This window comes from Trachurus japonicus, chromosome 18 (genome assembly GCF_045865225.1).
Source record: "Trachurus japonicus isolate A0001 chromosome 18, Traja_1.0".
NCBI lineage: Eukaryota > Metazoa > Chordata > Actinopteri > Carangiformes > Carangidae > Trachurus > Trachurus japonicus.
In genome coordinates this window covers 16,213,185-16,233,260 of record NC_140924.1, presented here as the reverse complement: position 1 = coordinate 16,233,260, position 20,076 = coordinate 16,213,185, and the positions used below count along the sequence as shown (strand labels likewise).

General features: G+C 40.1%; 1 protein-coding gene across 1 annotated transcript in view; it reads right to left on the bottom strand.

Annotated features, from left to right (window-relative positions):
* The window catches only part of LOC146968953 (diacylglycerol kinase delta), a 75,153-nt gene that overhangs the window by 9,532 nt on the left and 45,545 nt on the right, over window positions 1–20,076 (bottom strand). The window contains exons 4-25 of the mRNA XM_085806455.1: window positions 19,640–19,750; window positions 19,330–19,410; window positions 18,485–18,589; window positions 17,113–17,245; window positions 15,972–16,078; window positions 15,712–15,837; window positions 14,931–15,033; window positions 13,545–13,704; window positions 13,339–13,447; window positions 11,979–12,118; window positions 9,465–9,552; window positions 8,594–8,685; window positions 6,373–6,472; window positions 5,934–5,999; window positions 4,408–4,579; window positions 3,759–3,857; window positions 3,568–3,652; window positions 3,370–3,477; window positions 2,548–2,644; window positions 2,321–2,428; window positions 1,979–2,092; window positions 1,047–1,181 (exon numbers count right to left, since the gene is read on the bottom strand). Of these exons, the coding sequence (XP_085662581.1) occupies window positions 1,047–1,181; window positions 1,979–2,092; window positions 2,321–2,428; window positions 2,548–2,644; window positions 3,370–3,477; window positions 3,568–3,652; window positions 3,759–3,857; window positions 4,408–4,579; window positions 5,934–5,999; window positions 6,373–6,472; window positions 8,594–8,685; window positions 9,465–9,552; window positions 11,979–12,118; window positions 13,339–13,447; window positions 13,545–13,704; window positions 14,931–15,033; window positions 15,712–15,837; window positions 15,972–16,078; window positions 17,113–17,245; window positions 18,485–18,589; window positions 19,330–19,410; window positions 19,640–19,750 (2,439 nt within the window). The remainder of the gene's footprint in view (window positions 1–1,046; window positions 1,182–1,978; window positions 2,093–2,320; window positions 2,429–2,547; window positions 2,645–3,369; window positions 3,478–3,567; window positions 3,653–3,758; window positions 3,858–4,407; window positions 4,580–5,933; window positions 6,000–6,372; window positions 6,473–8,593; window positions 8,686–9,464; window positions 9,553–11,978; window positions 12,119–13,338; window positions 13,448–13,544; window positions 13,705–14,930; window positions 15,034–15,711; window positions 15,838–15,971; window positions 16,079–17,112; window positions 17,246–18,484; window positions 18,590–19,329; window positions 19,411–19,639; window positions 19,751–20,076) is intronic.

The window sequence follows — 20,076 nt, the reverse complement described above, 5'->3', positions numbered from 1 at the left end:
ACAAAAAAGTCTTCTTTAGTTGGTGTTCGGGAAGCGACTCGTGACTTAAATTTAATGACTTGAAACTGAAACTTTAGTGTTTTGAGTGAATAAAATCCACTTTTCCGGAGGATAAAAGCAGCGAGCCGACGTCTCTTCTCTCTCTTTTTCTTTCTTTGCGCTACTTTAAAGAGGGAAACCATGGAAACAAACTGGCCGTGCTCAGAGGAACTCTCAGAGGTTTGAGAACAAACACGAAGCAGCTTCACTCAGATTCAAACACAAAATTTCCTGCCCCAAAAAAAATCAACAACACAGGAGCAGAGCTGCAGCTGCAATATTTATGAAAGGAGGAGAAACTGATCTGATAAGAGAAGGTAACACACACACACACATATTTTACTAGAGTGTAAAAACCAAGCTGGGCTCCTCTTTGTTGGGTTTAAAGCGTTTAGTGTACAAAATAATTCATAATGTTGCCCCTCCCCCACTGAAAACCTTCATTAAACTCTGCTCTGAGCCACTCCACCAGAGCTTTAAGATCTGTCTCAAGTGGAGATTGTAATATTCCTAAGCGTAGCTCTGCGTTTGCTCAATCTGCCTTTTCTTTTAAATCTGTCAAATCATGGAACAATCTTCCAACTAATCTGAAACTTTGTACAGACTTCAATGTTTTTTCCCGGGAAGTCAAACAATGGATCCTAAGAAACCAGTCATGTCAGCATTAATCATGAGCCTAAATTATTTTTAACCTTGGCAAAGTGTGAAGTATTTTAATAACTGTATGTTTCTTTCTGATATGAAATATGTCTTGAGTGTTTGTGATGTGTGAGAGGATGTATTATGCACATGTGTATGTATGTTTAGAACGCTATGTAAATTGATAATTCTTACCTTTCTATTGTTCTTATTCACCTGCCCAGGGACTACGGATGGAAAGTAGCTAATAAGCTAAATCCGGTACAAGGCATCTCTTCTCTTTTCGAGACTAATGTTATTTTGTACATTGTCCCTGATACAAATAAACGTATTAAAAAAAACTTAAAAAAGAAAACAGATCCAGTTACCCTGTCCCTGGTCAGCATCTGGGCGCGGTTCTTGTGGACGATCTTGACGATGCCGGGCGGCTGGATCCAGGCCTCTCCGTCCACCTGCACAGGAACCCCCTCCTCCCCCAGGATGGTGATCTTCACCTGTCGGCACTGAGACGCAGCAGAGCGGAGGAGAAACAGCACTTGTCAGGTGAGAGAGACGTATTGTTGTTGTTGCTATGGTTGACCTGCTCTGTCCTCTGATGCTGCTGCAGGACGCTTCAGAGCTGAACCGTGTCACTCCTCAGTCTGTCACACTGAATAAACCTCTGTTCTGCTGCTGCTGCTGCTGCTGCTGCTTCTTCCCTTTTCATTGTGTTGCCATTGTTGTGACATTTCACTTTAAAGACTAAAATAAACACTGATGCAGCTCAGTATCTTCTGGTTACAGTTTTATTAGTTTAGTTTATTATGGATCCCTATTAGTCACAGCCTTAGCAGTGACTATTCTTCCTGGGGTTCTACGTTGCAATATAAAATTAATATATCTCAATCTGACAACATATATATATATATACACATATAATATACAAATGTTACATACATGTTCAACTATTTAAGACATTTAAGACAACAACAACTAGAAATAACTCATCAAGCTAAACTGGGAAGAAAAGAAGAAATATAAGAGAATATAAGATGAATAAATAAAATAAAAGTTGAAAAAGGAAAAATAAAGAAAACAAACAAGTCTAAAAATTAAATGAGGTCCAAAAAAATCTCTTTCTGTGCGAAGTCTTTTCCAGAAACTAACTCTACTGGTGACTGAGACCAGATGCAGTGATACAGCTCCTGTGATTAAACTGACTGTAACTGTGTATGACTCGTGACTTGGAAAAAAAAAAAAAAAAAAAAATAGCAGAAGAATTAAAGGAATAGTTCAGAAGATCAAGAAGTGTGTGTGTTACCTGTGCAATGCGGTGGTGCTGCAAGTTGATGACCCGGGACACGGCCATCTGCATGCTGCCGAACACGGCCACCACCTCCAGCTTCTTGTCATCAAAAGACGGCGCTCCGAAGTTCTGGACGTACGAGGGAGAAAATGTTCTTTTTACAAGAGATTTCTTTTTGTTTATTGCGGAAAACACATTTCTTCGTCTGAGTCTACAGCAACGACTGATTCGTTTAGCGCGTTACTGTTAATAATGTTGCTATAGGAGACTTTTTTTTTTACAGAAATGACCCTTTCTTTTGAAGTATTTTGTAGATTTATTAAGAGAAAGTGCTGCAGAAATAAAGTTTTGACTCACGTTGTCCTCCTTGGTTCCTCCCCAGAAGTTGATGCCACCTGCGTAACTGGGGATGTTGAGCACGGCCAGACCCTGGAGACTGGGCAGAGACATGGGGACGCCGTCACACTGGAGACAGAGGGTCAGAAAAACAAACAAACAAACATTTAGGACATGAGAAGAAAACAGCTGAGAGGTATTTGTATGTATTGTGTGTGTGTGTGTGTGTGTGTGTGTGTGTGTCTGACCTCCAGCTGAACCCTCTGCTCCAGGTTCTTGTAGGTTTTCTGCACCAGCTCTTTGGTTCCCAGGACACCGTACCACATCATGTTCTTGGTGCGACTGCTGCAGGAGGAGAAAAAAACGATTCGATACAACAGATTAAAACTTTATCAATCAGAGAACAACGTCAGTAAACACAGAGAGAAAGCAGAGAGGGAGGTGCTGCTGTTTTCAGTTTTATAATTGACTAATCAGTTCACAAATTGAACAAACGTCATTAAACTGTCTGAACCACAGACACTGAAATTTCTTTTTTATTGAAATCTTGTCTCATTTATTCTGCTGTTCAGTCTCTGATTTAAATTTCTTGTACTTGTGCCTCTTTAATTTTCTTAAAGCCGTTTTTATTTGTTTTAAAACTGACATTACATCATCTGTAAATGTTATTCACTCTCTTGAATCCTGGCTGGTTCCTGATTATACTTTATTTATCCCCGAGGGGAAATTAGTTAGTCCTCTTTGTTGCTTCACTTTTTTTGCGCTTCAGTTTTACGAACTCAACAGGTTAATATCACTGGTATTTTTGTGGATGATACAGCCTTTATATGCTATTTAGCCTATATATTTTGGAAAAACACACACTGAGATAAACAGGATGAATATATGTTAATAAACTACAGAGATAATCTTGTTAAACTTCATATTAAAGCTCAAGGCCCACAGTCAGATTCTCATAAATAATGTTTTTACAGCTGCAGCACCACAGTATGTTTATTTCTAAAGAGATATTATGACTCTTAATCTAAAAACCTAAAACCTATCTATTTTGCACCTGTGTGTTTTCGTACCTGCACTTCTTAGGGTGCTCGTCTCTCTTGTTGTTGAACTCCAGGGAGATCTTTGCGTCCAGGCCGATGCCGAAGTAGTTGTTCATCACGCACTTCTCTGAGCATTGTCTACGAAAACACACAGAGCGAGTTTCATTCATTAAAACGTCATGACACAGGAGAACAAAAAGAGAAAAAAAACAGTTTAGAAAAACTTACACAGTGTCCTCGCTGAAGGTGACGGTGTTGAGACTCTCCGGTTTCTCCAGGACGATGGGAGAGGTGGGGCTTAACCCTCCTGGTCCTGGACAGGAGGCATTATGGGTAAGTGATGAGTTTTTATTAATATTATTATAACCTGTTCTCTGTAGTTTTTGTCTCTGCTGAGACCGAACCAAACGGACACGTACGTGGCTCGGCGTCCTTCAGCTCCTCGCTGTTCTCCCTCTTGATGGAGGACGAGGACGGCATCCTCTGGACCTGCGTGTGTCTGTTCTGTTCGTCCACCACTGAAATGACGACACAACGGCTCACGTTTATTAAAAAAACTCAACCTGATTTGATGCTGGTTTATATAAAAACGACACCGAGGTTTCCCAGAAAATGTATCGGGTTAATTTGGATTCCTCCCTCTCTATATCAAAATGGATATAAGAAATGATCACCTATGTCATGAGAAATAGATATGACACCTTTTTAAAGATCTGGCGACATTTTATTGAACATATAGAAACAACACCCTTAACAGCTGTGGGGTAAAGCCTTGAACTGGTTGAACTGTATATTGATACTGTATTAACGTCCAGGTACAATGTATAAGATTTCTTGGTCACACATGTGTCACAATGTGATAATTGTCTTTTTTTATTATCTTTATGTATTTATTTTATTTTATTAAACAATTTTAAAGTTTTGTTAATTTGTTTGTCCTTATTATTTATACTACTTTGTCTGTGGGAATGAGTTGTACGGTTCTTGCATAAGTGAAAACTTCAAAATAAAGAATTACAAAAACGACACCGAGGTCAAACGGCCGACCTCTCTCTCCCTCTCTCTCACCTTTCTCGGCCTGCTCGATGATCTGCCTCAGGGCTTTCTTCAGGCTGTTGGCCCGGAGCATCAGCTGCTCCTTGGACCGGTACGTTTTCCCCTCCGAACCCGACTCGCCGCCGCTCTCGCCGGGGCTCGAACCGCCGCTCTCCTGGCTGGGCACCGAACCTGCTGGCACCACCTGGGTGAAGACAGATCGGCCAAATATTATCCTCTTGTTGTTGTTAAAAAAAAAAAAAAACCCTGTGGAGGAATTTCCTCTGGTAAATCTCTGTTAAGTGACTTCACCATGAGATTTATTTCATTTCTGAGCGCGCCGGGAGCCCTGCAGCATCACCACAGCAGCCATATTTAACCAGAAAACATCTTTTCATTCATACATTTTTAATCTTCCTGCCCTGCGGAGCCCGACACTGGTGCAAAAACTCTTATCTCCCTCGTATTTCTGACAAAGAAAAGCAGCTTTTAATATCCATTCACAGGATGTCGGAGGAAGAGAATCCCCATGTTTTATTTATCAAATATAAAATATACATAAGTGTTCGATTCAGAGCTAAAGTTTGCCGTTTCCTCCTATTGAGCAGGATTTAAAAACTGTTTTAGCTGAAGAAGTAAAAATGTTAAATCCTCACACACATTAGTCGTCCGATTCGACATCCTCTAACAGGAACAGAGCCCAAAACTCTGCACTAAAAAGGCTCATAATCATAAATCAGGATGAATAAGGAGCCAGAAATCATACTCGTGGAGGGAAACATCAAAGCATTAAATCAAAATGATTGGATTAAATAGATTTTCCTTTTGCCTGCCTCAAGTTGTTTAATCTGAATATTTTTAGAGGCCTTAAACCAGCTCATATTTAACCAGGGAGAGACACCGATGAGAGAAATGAAGGTTTTATGGAGAAAAATATGTCTGGATATGTTGTAAATAACAGTAACTGTCAATTCATAAGTAAATAAACAAATAACAGGCATCATATTACATCAGTTGGGTCATTATATTGAATAGCTTTGGTTTAAGGAGCTATTTCTACGTTTTCTTTTGCTACAGAGCCAATGTTAGCTTCAGTTATTGTTGCATTCACAATTCAAAAGGTCAGAATAACATATGAATAATGTTGTATGAGCAGAGCTGCTTTTTTAGCGAAGGCTTATCTGCACTGACTCGGTATCGGAAAATGACAAGGTTAGCGGAGCTATCAGGTTAGCATGCTAACTTCATCGGATGAAAGGAAGTGACTGAAATCAAAGCTAAACAAGATGGCTGCTTTCAACCACTGAATAAAGGAATAAAATTTGATGCTACTGTAGGTTTACAATGTTTCTTCTAGATTGTTAATGCTAATGTTAGCTATAGTGACAGCAAAAGTTAAAAATAGCTAAAACAAACAGTGTTTTTAGTTGTGATTTTTCACATTTTCCAGAGTCCTAAAATAACATTTTGCCTTTTGATGTCCAGCATTGTGATTTTAATCCTTCATCCCCATTGGCTGCTTTGTTTATTGATTAAAAATGGTGTTATATTGTCATTACCTGGGCTTCTGCCTCCTCACTTAAGGCCTTGACGAGGGAATCGAGCTTCTCGTTCAGCAGTGCACACTGGGATAGAAACACAGAGAGACGTTGTTGTTGTAGCTTACTTCAGAAACATATGAGAAGAGCATGAACACAGCAGCAGCAGCACATCAGCCTTGGCCAGTTAATGCAACTTTAACCCACGTTTCCCACTCTGACCTCTTCAACACTCATTATTATTCAATGACTCTTTCAAATTCTTATGAAGAGTCACATTATTGAAAAGAGGAGCGACGCTGAACCTTCAACATAAAAACTCACTTTTGTATCTCGCTCCCTATTATGTACAGTACACACACACAGACACACACCTACACTTTAGCCACTAGTTACTGTTACACAACCTTCTTATATAACACACACAATTACACACACACACACACAGAGAACCATTTACCTTCTTTGCCATCGCATCTGCCTCCTCTTTGTTCTCTGTGGCTCTCTCGTACGCCTTCCCCACCTCCGCCACGAAATCGTTCACTGTCCCACACAGGAACCTGACGGAGGGTCGGAGAGAAAGAGAGAGAAAGAAGGCGAACGTTAACGTGATTAACGCTGAAAATGAAACATTATCGGGTTAAAACGTTTTCAGATTTGGTGATTCACTGCACAGCCGCTGTGTTTGGAGATTATACAAACACACACACACACACACACAGTATATACACACACACACAGTCCTGTTTCATTGTCGCCCACCTGCCTGTCAGCTCCGTCGCCTCCACACAGTCACTATTTACTCACAGCTGTTACATTGCTGCTGTGTGACTCAGCAGGGCGGCTGCTCTGAACTCACACAGCGCTGATGCCTTTTTTTTGCAAATATTGAATCATGTTAAAATGAATTTTACTTGAAAAAAAACAAAACAATAAAACAAAACACAAATGTTTTCTCATTTACTGGAGTCTTATCCTCGTGTTTATCCAGCAGGTGCATCCCGACATGACTTCGCTTTCAAATTACATAACGAGAAGTTAATGCTCTGTTTGTTCCCCGAAGCCTCTTTACACGTGTTTACAGTGTTTATATTTAATGAACATAAAGATGAAGAAGTTTCATTTTAAACCTCCAGTTCATCCAGACTTTAACTGTACAAAATAAAAGGAATCAGCAGTTTCACTCTACTACATCTTGCTTCAGTGTCTAAACTGACTAATTAGTAATCAAAGTAAAATATACTTTCAGTAAAAAACATCATAACAGATGGCACTTATCCATAAAAGATAATAAAATCATAATAAACATCCACATCTTTGTATTTATAGGAGGCAAATTAAGAAAAAAGCTCAAATAACTTAATTTGCAAAAAAACATTCAATTAAAATCGTGACTTTTTCTTTATTCCATTCTATTACCACCAATTTACAATCACTAAATTCGGATAGATTAATTTAATAAAACTATGTACATTTTAATTAGTTGAATAAATGTATCAAATGTACTTTACTTACTTTTTAAATTAAATTGCATGAAACAATTTAACCTGAATTAAATAAAACTGAGGCGACAATGAGTTTCACTCAATAAAGATATATAAATTACATTATTTTGATTTAGTTATATATACATTTAATACATATGGTAAATGGTAAATGGTAAATGGTCTGTATTTATATAGCGCTTTACTATACCTGTAACGATACCCAAAGCGCTTTACAGTACATCGCATTCACCCATTCACACACACATTCACACACACATTCACACACATATGGTTGGTTTACTTGATTCAATTCAACTTGAATTAATGGAGTTTTTTAACTTTCCAGACTTATTTAATACATTTAAGATGTGAAGTGTGTTTGATAATGAGACGATGAATACGATGAGTCACGGCCGAAAAACTTGTCCTGTGTTGTCACAGTGACCTTTGACCTCTGAGCACTAAAACCTAATCAGGTCATCCATGTGTGTCTCATAATATAAAAGAAAAGCGCCGACATGACCGTGACCTCTGACTGACCAGACTAATCTAATCTAACCAGTCGCAGGTGAACGTTTACAGACGATAAGGCTTTAACGAAAACACAACACCTTTAAGTAACGGCTCAAAAAGTGTCACAATTCATTTTCTCGTGTTTCTAAAAACCTATAAAATTAATATTACACTTCTGATTCTTTAAGTAACGACCGCAGAGAGTTTCCTGCCGGTCGATACCGGTTCAAACTCTCCACAGCTACGGCTGCAGAAATAGTCCGACTGACGACACCGGTGTTGTGTTTAGATAAGAACGAGTGTCCTCAGGTCCCAGAGGTGTGTGAAGTGTTTTAAATGTGCAGCAGCAGCAGCAGCAGCTCTCGACTACAAACACACACAACAGACGGAGAGAGAGAGAGCACTGTAATGGCTCCTCGACTTGTCCCAAAGGAAGACGACCGACGCACTAATGCACCGAGGACGACCCCTCAACACTGATTCATCCGTCTCTTTTACTTACTGTCCCCTCTCTGTGTGTGTGTGTGTGTGTGCGTCCTTAGAGACGAATAAAAAAAAAAAATCAATACCCATTGACCAGGCACTCACTACGTCTACATCTTTCTCTATCCTCCTCCCCCCTCCTCTCCTCTCCTCTCCTCTCCTCTGTCTTTATATTTCTGAGACATTCGCTGCACGTACTTGGCAGAGGAAATGACGTCGCTGTGTTTGTCCGAGTCCAGGATCTTGGCGAGGTGTGAGGCCACGGAGTCTGCATACTGAGTGATGTGGACCTGAGGGAGAGGGCCAGAGAAACTTTCACTTTAGAAAATGTTTAATGTTTAAAAGATCCAAACAAACCATGAATCCACCTCCTGGAGAAGATTATTCTATTTCTGCACTATGAAACTGTGATTAAAATATGACCTCTGATGACACCTGATCAATAGTTATATAATATATACTGTGCACATTATTGATTCTATCAAAGAGTTTGAAAAGGTTTATTTCTCCTTTGCAGAGACTGGAGTCATCATCATCATCATCATCTCTCTGTGATGAGTTCACTCTCCTCATCATGTATCTCCAAAAACTCAACCACACTGCAGTTAAATGGAGCCAGAGGTAACTTTATTTTTCCTCGTTAGCGCTGTGATACCTTAAATTAAGTCTAAGGAAGAAAAAAAACTTAAAATATTTAAGTGTAATTTAAGTGTATAAGCGAACATTAGAAATCTGACTTGCACCAGCTAATTATTGGTCACACTTGGCTTAAACACAACACATACGGTATGAAAACAGCTTCCAACTTCTAGACATAAACTTATAAATAGTTGTAAAATTATTGTTAGTTTATTTATTGTTGGTGAATCAGCAACAAGAAAATATGATGGAAATTTAACTGTGAATAAGCAGAAGAAGAGCTTTTTCTATATTTAACTATCATCTAGTTTTGGTTGTTTACAGGCGACCTTTCCTCGCCTCCACTCTGTGTGTGAGAAGTCCGGTGGTTTTAGCTCAACAGGCTGTCACTGTAATTTTATGAGGGTGCGTAGACGCCGTTTAACTTTACCTGCAGAGGAGAATCGAGGCCGTCGTCCTCCTTCACGATCGGCGTGTGTTTGTTGGAGGTGGGAACCTCGAAGGTCATCACACTCCACCTGAAAACACACGCACAAACACACACGTCAACATCAACCATCGAACTACATCTTGTGTTTGTTACACATCGGCTCTCACTGGCTTTGTTTACTGTGGTTTGGTCGTTTCTGGTCATTTTCCAAACAAACAGCTCAACAAAAGCAGCTGCACTGTGGAGTTTTTGACATGTTGATAATAAACACAGTCACTCTGTCCTTTATTTATTTTTACCCAGAATGCACCTGAGCCTTTTTTAAAAATGCACCCATGGGGAAGCCTCGGTGTCTGTGTTTTGGCTGATACCAGACTTTTATCTTCACACAACCCCCCGACACATGATACATCGTCTGAAAGCTACAAATCTCCTGCTTCAGTCTGGACAAAGTATTTTAGCATCCAAGTTGCCGACACACAGAGAGAGAGAGAAAAAGGTGGTTTGGATTTGTTTCTGTGGCTACAAAGTGTTTTTCTTTATTTTTCCGCCCTTTTTTATACCAACAAAACAAACCTGGGGATTTGTTTTTTCTTTGGTTCAGTATTTATTATCCTCATTCTGACTTTTTGGTTGTAAAATTCACGAGTTAAATGGATAGTTCAACCTTTAATTGTCAGTGCAAGCAAATGCAGAGACTGCTTGCTGAAAAACTGACCCTGAAGGCAACGCACATCAGCGGTTTTGCATGAATTTGCCTCCAAAACAACTCTGTCTGGTAACGTTCTGCTATTATCTCATGGTGTGGTGAATGTGCAGGTCACAACTTGTCCACCAGAGCGTTTTGGAGTTGTTGGATTGTGTATTTGATGAGTTTGATGAGGGAAACCAAGAAATCCCATTAGCCTCTGTAGCGTAGCTCTGAGCAGCTCATGGCTCTGCTCCGCCGTTCTAAAAAATAGCTTGCACCGACAATTAAAGGTAATGAACCTACTGCTATGATTATAGGGATTATGACAATGGGCCAATATGCCGAAATGTTGAACTATCCCTTTAACTCATGACCAGGATCAAAACAGCTGAGGAACAGGGATTTTTTTTTTATGTTGAGTTGGTTATTTTGACACTTCTGCAGCTGTTGAACACTCAGGTGAAGCTACGACAGACCCTGATCACCTGTCTGCAGGAAGTGTTGCAACGTGGGGGACGATGACACATTTTTACACGACGACACACTGTACATTTCTCAGGTGTTATGCGGCCAGGTGGGTGCAGCAGCAGCAGCCGATTGCTTCAGCTTCACATTCCAGCACGAGCATCAAGACTTTTACTCAGACTGTAAAAACTTTACAGCTCTTGACGTCGGAGTGAATGTGACAGTTCAAAGCTCAAGGTGCGCTTGTCACGACTGAGTCTTTATATGATTCACATTGAAGCTGTGTGGAGCCACGGTGTCAAAGTAACTAAAGTGAATTCATGAACATTAGAGAGTATAGATTCAAGTGTGTGTGTGTGTTCATCCTGTCACTGCTGAGCTCCGTGTCGTTAAAAAGTACAAGGCTAATTTTTAAATTGTTCATGCAGCTCCAGAGACACAAATAAAACAAACAGCCTGAGGTATCTTTTCTTTTTTTATTTCTATATCTAATTATCTTTTGCTTGTTGGGACTATTGCTCGCTCCTCCTGACTGCTGCTGCCCTGGAGAAATATATAAACACCACAAGCAGGATTAGATCCAGACGCTGCTTCCATTAATTCATTCATCTGGGACGTCCTGTGAGGGAAACAAACACCCTGCGGACGGTTTTAGAGGGAAACACGGCGGGGGGCAAAGACGGATCAATGCACCACTGCTCAGTGGACTTAAACTCACTGAATCATTTCACGGATTTAAACATGACGTGGAAACTGAACCTAATCATATTAACCAACTTTCACAGACACAAATCTACATTTTTAGGCAAGAAGCCAAATTTTCTTGAACTTTCTGCTGATATCAAAGAATACATGTCCTCTATATGTGACTGTGAAATTAAAACTCTTTAAGCATTACAACATATTCATTAAATATGTCTTTTTTGTCTTGTTGTCACCTTTAAAGGGATAGTTATTAGTTATTAGTCATAATCCCTATAGTCATAACAGTAGGTTCGTTACCTTTAATTGTCGGTGCAAGCTGTTTTTAGAACGGCGGAGCAGAGCCGTGAGCTGCTCAGAGCTACGCTACAGAGGCTCATGGGATTTCTTGGCATCAAACTCATCAAATACACAATCCAACAACTCCAAAACGCTCTGGTGGACAAGTTGTGACCTGCACATTCACCACGCTATGAGGTAATAACAGAACGTTACAAGACAGAGTTGTTTTAGAGGTGAATACAGAGACTGTTTGCCGAAAAACTGCCCCTGACGGGAACGCGCATCAGCGGTTTTGCATGAATTTACCTCTAAAACAACTCATGTGTTGTTGTCAATAAAGCTTACAATAAAAAAGAAAGAAGTTGTGTTCTTACCGGTCCAACATCTTGGTGGTGGCTCTCTCCAGCTTCTCCAGGATCTGCAGCAGCTGAGCGTCGTCGTCACAGAGACCGCCCCAGCCCAGCACCCGGGCCAGGTCGTTACCCGTACCCAGAGGCAGCACGCCCAGCTGGCACTGCACACACACAAACACACACTCTGATCAATAGATCATCTTAAAACGAATCCTCATATCACATATTTTAATTAAAGGCAGCAGCAAACAAGTTATTCTTCTTAATTAAAACGCGCATATCTAATTAACCAAAACTAAGTCCGATTAGTCTGAACAAATAAACCAGTGGACCCAAAACTTAAAGAGTTTAAATTAAACATTTAATCACTGCAGCATCACAGTGAAGTGCACACGTTTCTCTACAGGGAGGAGCAGAGCGTCAATGATATATTCATATGAACAGAAAGAAAAGAAGACGGGAATGGGAGGGATTTTTTCTCAGGATGTTTGAAATTGTTCCAATTTATGATTAAAAAAAATCTGTTTTTAATCAATTTTATGTCTGTCACTTTATCCATTCATGTATTTACAGTTGTTATTGTCGGTAGATTAGATTTCCAATAGACCCTGTTCACTTTAGATTCAGTTCCTCCTCTCTTTGTGCTGCTGCATCAAATCTGAATTTCCTGTCAATAAAGATCAATAAAGTTAACTTTTTTGATTTTACGGGTTTCACTCAGATACACAGAAGATCAGCTTTCTTATACTTATATCTAAGGTCATGAACAAGCAGCTGCAGACGCAATATGATCTACATATTTGATTCTTGCAATTTATGTTAATCTTTTATGAAGGTGTTTGCTTCCCAACATTTACAGCAAACAGCATTTAAAATATCTATAATTAAACTCCATGTTATGATGAGTGAAGTCTGAACTGTATTTTCACAGCTGATGATGATGATGGACGACGACGTGACGAGTCTGAACGGTGTGAAATCTTTGACATTAGAAAACGTCAGACTGACTGAGTCTCAACGCGCCGGAGAATCGGACCCGTCTGACACGACCTCACATCGTTAACGCTGATCTGATTTGATGTGGCGTGTATTTATCTAAATGAGATGCTAATTTGAAACGATTAAAGAACATGTTATCCGACATGGTATTCATTAAAAACTGATTAATTCAGTGGCTGTAATGAATTAGTTCAGACCCTCTGATCCGTCCCTGAACGCCTCACGTTGTCAGGTTTAATATTTTGGGATTTTTATTTTCCAATGTCTCTTCTGTAACAGTTTGATTGCACAACAGGTAAGTCGCTGCCTTCTACATTATATTATATCATCATCATCATCATCCCCTCCTCCTCCTCCTCCTCCTCCTCTTCGCCGCTCTCACCTGTTTATGGAGGTTGAGTTTATCGAGCTCCGAGAGCACCCAGCCCACGCTGCCATCTCCTCCGCACACCAGGATACGAAACGTCACAAACTTCTGGAAGAGGCGAAGGCTGAGGAGAGGAGAGAGAGAGGGAGCATCAGCTTCAGCCGTTTTCCCAAAGCACTGCAGCTTTTCAAAAAGAAGAAGAGATAAAAGTGAAGAGGTACCCGAGCTCCGGTCCTCCGTTCATCAGGTCAAAGACTTGAGCCGGGTTGAGGAGCTGCTTGAACTTGCGGAGGAACTTGACGCCCTGGTTGTCTCCGCTCTTGGAGTTGACCAGGACGAGGAGGGGGCTGGAGCACGAGGCCGACGTGGCTTTCCAGAAGCCTGAGAGAAGAAAAACAATACATCTATATTTGGAGCTGCTGAAATGTTTTAGTTTGTCAGGGTTTCAACTCTTTTGTTGAAATCATTTACCAGGACATTGTGTTAATACACCGTACACGACAGTTGCACCTTATTTTGTACATTTAACCAGATTGTTTCCATGTTTATTCTTCTCTCTCATCCTCAAGTCTGATTTAAAGATGTGCAGTCTGTGGCCTTAACTTATCTATGAGATAATCTCTTACATGCTTAGAAATTACGAAATTATGACAAAAATCGGCCATTTTTGCACTTTCAAACACTTTTCTAGTTTTCATTTTCCACTATTTAGGCTGTATTTACACAGTCTATAGTTATTATTTATTTATTTATGTCCAACACTTTGATTTTTGTGTCAGACTGCACAACTTACTGCTGTACACTCCCATACACCCCGCGTCTGTGCAACAGTTTCTTCTGCCAACTACCAACACTATGTATATAATATTTATTCTATTCTCATAAATAACTGTATATATCATTGAAACATTTTGGCACATAACCTCTCTCTTTGTAGTATATGTTTGTTTTGTATTGTTTTTATATTTTTCTACTTTTTTATCTTGTGCTACAACGCTACTACAACAACCAGATTTCCCAGGTGTGGGATAAATAAACAGTCTTATGTCTTATCATAGAACAACGCAATGTTCGCAGTTCGCAATATGTTGTTTTTGTTTTTAAACCATGCCTACAGAAGCCCTCTGCTCCTCCTCTACTCCTCAACTCGCAGAGGAGAGAAAACCCTCATGCTCATGGACCAGTACTGGAAACACTCATCAACTCAAAATCGCTAGTTCATTCGTTAAGAAATCCTTAGTGAGGTCTGAAAAAGTCAAATAGATAAGGCTCTGGTACTGTAGCTGTTTCTCTAATTTTCCATGTGTTTTCCATGACTGGAGAACTGGTCAACCATTTTCCAGGTTTTCCAGGATGCGTGGGAACCCCGTTTGTGACGGATACATAGACAGAAACAAGCTTCAACTCCACATCTTCAAAATGATCGTGTTCATTTCAAAAGTCAACTTTCTTTTTCCGTAAATGTGACAATTTGCATAAAAATTACAGGATGAATCACAGAACTGGAGTCCAGATTGAAGGTGTCGTACCTGAACTTTGAACCTTATATACTGTACAGTGTGTCTGTGTGTGTGTGTGTGTGTGTGTGTGTGTAGGTGCAGTCTCACCATCTGAGTCAATGCTGTTAAGTGCCGTGGGAGGGATGATTGACACTCGACATTGACCCAAGGGACACACCTTCCCCATTTGTTCTTTACAGCTGTTGTGGACCTGCAATTGCACACACACACACACACACACACACACACACACACACACACACACGGAGTCTTCTTAGTAATTCTATATATTTCGGTAGAAAGCAGAAAGGTCATTATATCCCTCTGAAAGCCGCCAAATGTCAGTTCTATAACCTTCACAAATACCACTCTGATCCACTTGTGTCGATGCCTGTGTGTGCGCTTCTGTGTGTGTATGTGTGTGTGTGCGTGTGGTTTGGAGTCCACATTACACAAGTTCATGGGCTCTTAACACTCAAAAGCAGCGCAGCCTTTGCAAAGCAGAGCAGTGTGAGAGGGAGTGAAATTACATCTTTATCTTTAAAGACACAGTCACCTCCCTGGTGACCGACACACTGAGTCTGTGTTTCCCTCTGTTATAAAACCAGAGAGGTAGAAGAGGAGAAAGGAGCAGAGTTCAAGTGTTAATCCCGTCCTGAAACGTCCAGGTGGAGGGTTTTAAATGACAGGCTCATTAACCAGAGCTCTAACGGCCACGTTAGTCTTTATTAATAATCCTCTGACTCTGTGAACTCTCCTCTTTCTTTCTCAAAATAAACACTTCATGTTCCCGACAGCAATGTCCCAAATAAATAGATTTTAAATAAATAAATTCACCGACGTTGATTCGAAGCGACAGGACAGAGGCTGAAAATCAATCCCCACTTACGATGGCTTTGCACCAGAGGCAGCGCCAGTCCTGCAGCCGCCGCACGCTGCCGCAGTTCTTGTCACACACCACGCACTTGGCGCTGACCGGCAGGTTTCCCTCCAGCCACTGGTGAGGCATGGACACCTGGGAGGAGGAGGAGGAGCACGGATGGAGAGGGAGATGCTGAAAACACAGAGGTACTAAACCCACCTCAACTAGGATTTTTTTTTTATTTAAAAAGCTGTTTTTTTTTGTATCTGTGATTTAAACGGACTCACCCCTTCCTCATCCTCGATGATGTCGTTTCCTATGGAGGCCAGCGTGGTCCATTTGCAGTTGTTGGTGGAGCGAACTGCACAGCGCTTATGAGCCTTAAATTTACAAACTGCAGAGGACAGATACACACAGTTCATTGGTTTACAGCAGTATAATGACTAAAATACATATATAATGATGAAACATGGACAAACTCTTTATATATTTTATATTTGTACTATTATTATTGTATATAACATTTCTAGTTATTCTGTTTCTATTCTTATCGAACATGTATTTCTTTATTACATGTTCTGTCTTGTGTTGCTTTTCTCTTCTACTGTTGGATCAATAAAGTTTTTATCTTATCTTGTTGCATCATATCTTACATTACGATGCTGCAAAATCTAGGACACGTCTGAGTTTAACTCTTTCAAACCAAGGACAAATCTGTTTGATCCTTGGAGCAATTTTACTTTACGACAAAATTAAAAATCTGCTTTAAAATCAGATTTACCAGTGTCACCGACCTCAATAAGCTGCACGTGTGTTCAGTTTCCTATTGGAAATAGTTTACATGGTGTCACCGTGTCAAAATGTGCCACTCCCTGGAATGAGACGCCAACTAGAAGCCAAAAACTCTACTTTCACTTTTCACTTTTTACTCCATCTAATTTTGTTTTTCTCCTACAAAACAAAAAAATCATCATCATTCATATAAAAATTTGATCAAAATGTGAGGTCATTTCTCATAATTATTTCTTACTGTTATAACTGCTGCTAGTACTCTGTCCTCTCTTATATTTATGTAGGTTGTTTTCTGTTTTCTTATTGTTGTAACTGCTGCTACTATTCAGTTTTTTCTTATATTTACGCAGGTACAGTAGCTTCCTATTGTTTTCTGTTTTTTATGGTATGTCTGTCTGTCCTTGAGCTAAATCCGGTGCATTTACATGACGTCATGTGTGCGTCACCAATTGTTCATTAATGTACATTGTCCTTGTCAAATAAACAATAAATGAAATGAAATAATATCGGTATTGGTCTTTAAAATCCATAGTTACTTGGTTGCATCTTCCATGGAGTGTGTCTTCAGACGTGTGTATTTGTGTGTGTTTGTGTGTGTTTGTGTGTGTGTGTGTGTGTGTGTGTGTGTGTGTGTACCTTCACAGGACAGGCCGTGGGAGGTGACACCCGGCAGCGCCTCCCTGCAGACGTTGCAGAAGGTCGGCCTGGCGTGCGAGCAGGCGTACCAGTTGTGCATCCCGGAGAAATGCTCCATGTTGAACTGGCTGGCCTGAGGAGAGACAGGAAGCACGAGAAGGAGAGGACGATGACATCACAAGCTGTGAGTGTTTGGGGGTTAGGAGGTGGAAACAACTCCAACCTTCCAATTCATTTATAATAATAAGGAGCGGAAAATTCAACAGTTAATTAATCTGATCATTCTAATTGCGAAATTTCACATCCATAAACTCAAATTCTCTAAAGGTCGATCTTTTTCTTTCCTGTGTTTGAAATTGAATTTAAGAACTACCTAGAATGTATAAAAATGATTGACAATAAGAAATGTCTGCATACTGTAAACATAATTCAAGAACTATAGATTAGAGAAATGAAATATGCCCTGCCTGTTTTTTATTTTTTTTATTATGTTAACTTTATACCTGCATTGACATTATACTTACTTTGTTTACTTTATATATCTCATATGCATGTATTTATTTTCTTAATGTGAGATGCCAGACTTTGTTCTGTTTTAACGAAAGGTCCATTTTCTGACTGTAACTGAATTTTTTTCAATAAAGTGTTAAAAAGGAGGTGGAAACAACTGAAAAGGACAGGAGAAGAAACACGAGGGATGCTGCATCAAAACAAACAGCCTGAGGGAAGGCGTGTTACAGGATGGGACGGTGACTTTTTATATTTCTAAAACCACCGCAGGACACATGGATGCAGGGATGAGATAATGACATCATCAGCGGCACATATTATTAAACTCTGTGGCCTCAGGTGGCGGGAACGTGAAGGAGAAGTTCGGAGCGTTACAGATGAGCAGCCGTGGGATAAACACAGCTCCAGCCTGAAGAGACGGCAGGACAGGACTGTCAAAACAAACTCCCCCACCGGTAGAAAAGTAGCTCCTCTTTCCGCTCGTTTCAAAGAGTTCATAACTCGGCAGACGTCAAAATACTGGAGAGGATTCATTTAAAACACCACGCCATCCATCACCGGGAGTCTAAACCTTCCAGATCAGACGGATCGCACGTCGACGTAAATTAAAAGCCTTAAATGCTTCGGCGGTAAAAGAGCTGAAAGTCTGGAATATAAACTAAAGCTTGGATAGCAGCGCGCACGTCTTTATGGGCCTGTTAAAGCCGAGGCTCTGATTCTTTATGAGAGACATCAATCTGAAACGTGAAGCAGATAAGAGAGAAAGAATGAGAGGAATAAAAAGAGGTGGATGAGAGGGAAAGAAGCTGAGGATAAATAATGACGTGTTAGGAGAAGAAGAGGAGACAGAGGAGGAGCTCACCTCGTAGGTTTCCCATTTTTGGACGGATTTGAGAGCGCCGATCCAGTCCTCCATCTCCTTCCTGCTCTCGGCGCACAGCATCAGTTTACGGAACGGAGTGATCACCTGAGACGAATAGAGGAAGAGAAAAGGATTTGGGGGGTGAAAAATAAAAATAAATCAGAGACAGGAAGTGGAGCGAAACATCCGACAGCCGAGCTGCGGCGGCAACGCTGCAGGAAAAACATCACAGACAGAGTGAAATCTGATTAACTGCAGGTGTAAGTGCTGCTAAGAGCAGAGTCAGCGCCGCTCCCAGTTCTGGTTAATTCTATCATGTTGTTATTTATGAAGGTCTGATATTGATTTGTCTCTGTTTTTAGACTCTGTGTCTGTACGTTTTTAGCTTATTGTGTTATCAATAGATTAGTCTGTTTTGTTTTGGTTTTGTTTCTTCTTAGAGTTTATACGTCTCAATCAACACACTTCACGTCTGTACTGAGGTTTTATTATAATGAAAACTGGCTGTTTTTAATGTAAAAGCCCAATTAGCGCAAACAACAACAACACATGCGTTTCATGCTCAGTGTATTCATCTTAAAATCATTACTATTATTATTATTTTAGCTTCTAACTTAACTGTAATTGTATGTTTTGCGTGTTCCTGGGCACCGTTTACATTTGGTAAATAAATCAATTCTAATTGAAGTTGACACAAATGCTACATGCTAGCTGCAAATGTAGCACTGTCCTCCACAGACATGCACTGCCAGCAGAAATATATAAGATATGAGATATATAAATAAATATGATAAAAATAACATATTAAACTTTCATTTGTTACAGTAAATCCACCTGTGACTCACCGTGAAGCTGTTGTTGATGTTCTTGGTGCTGGTCTCGGCCACGCTGGCGTCTGATAGGTCCACTTCATCAAAAATCAGAGACTAATGAAGGGAATAAATTAAAAAATAAAAAAAACAACTCTTAACTTTATTGCATTCACATTTAATCACATTTCATTTCCGTGAAAAGCCTCGGTGAGCATGTGTGCACACAGTTTGTAACTTTCACAGCTCTCTGAACACTGATGAGCACTTCTGCATTTCTTACAAATACCAAACACATCCTGACAGAAGTGCTGCAGGCCGTTTCACACATTCCTGCTGTAGCTACCTTGCAGTCTTTGGCGTAGTAAAGCGTCCTCCCTCTGAGTTTGAAGTATCTCCTCTTCCATCTCTGGAAGGAGCTGGTCTGCTTCAACAGGATCCCCTCCTTCACACTTTTCTATTGTCAGACAGAAGAAAGAGACAGAAAGAGAGAAAGAGAGAGGAGTGGGGGAAGAGGAAAAGAAAACAGACGTTATGGTGCATTCAGATCCAAGTGACAGACAAATAGGAGAACAAAAAGGAGAACAGTTTGGATACACTGCAAAAACTCAAATATCTTACCAAGAATATTTGTCTTATTTCTCATCAAAATGTCATTTCTAGTCAAAACAAATCCCATTATACTTAAAATAAGACTCGTCATATTAAAAAGTAGCTTGTTTTTAGACACTTTTTACTTCTTTCAAGCATTTATTCACTTGAAATAAGTAGAAAAATCTGATA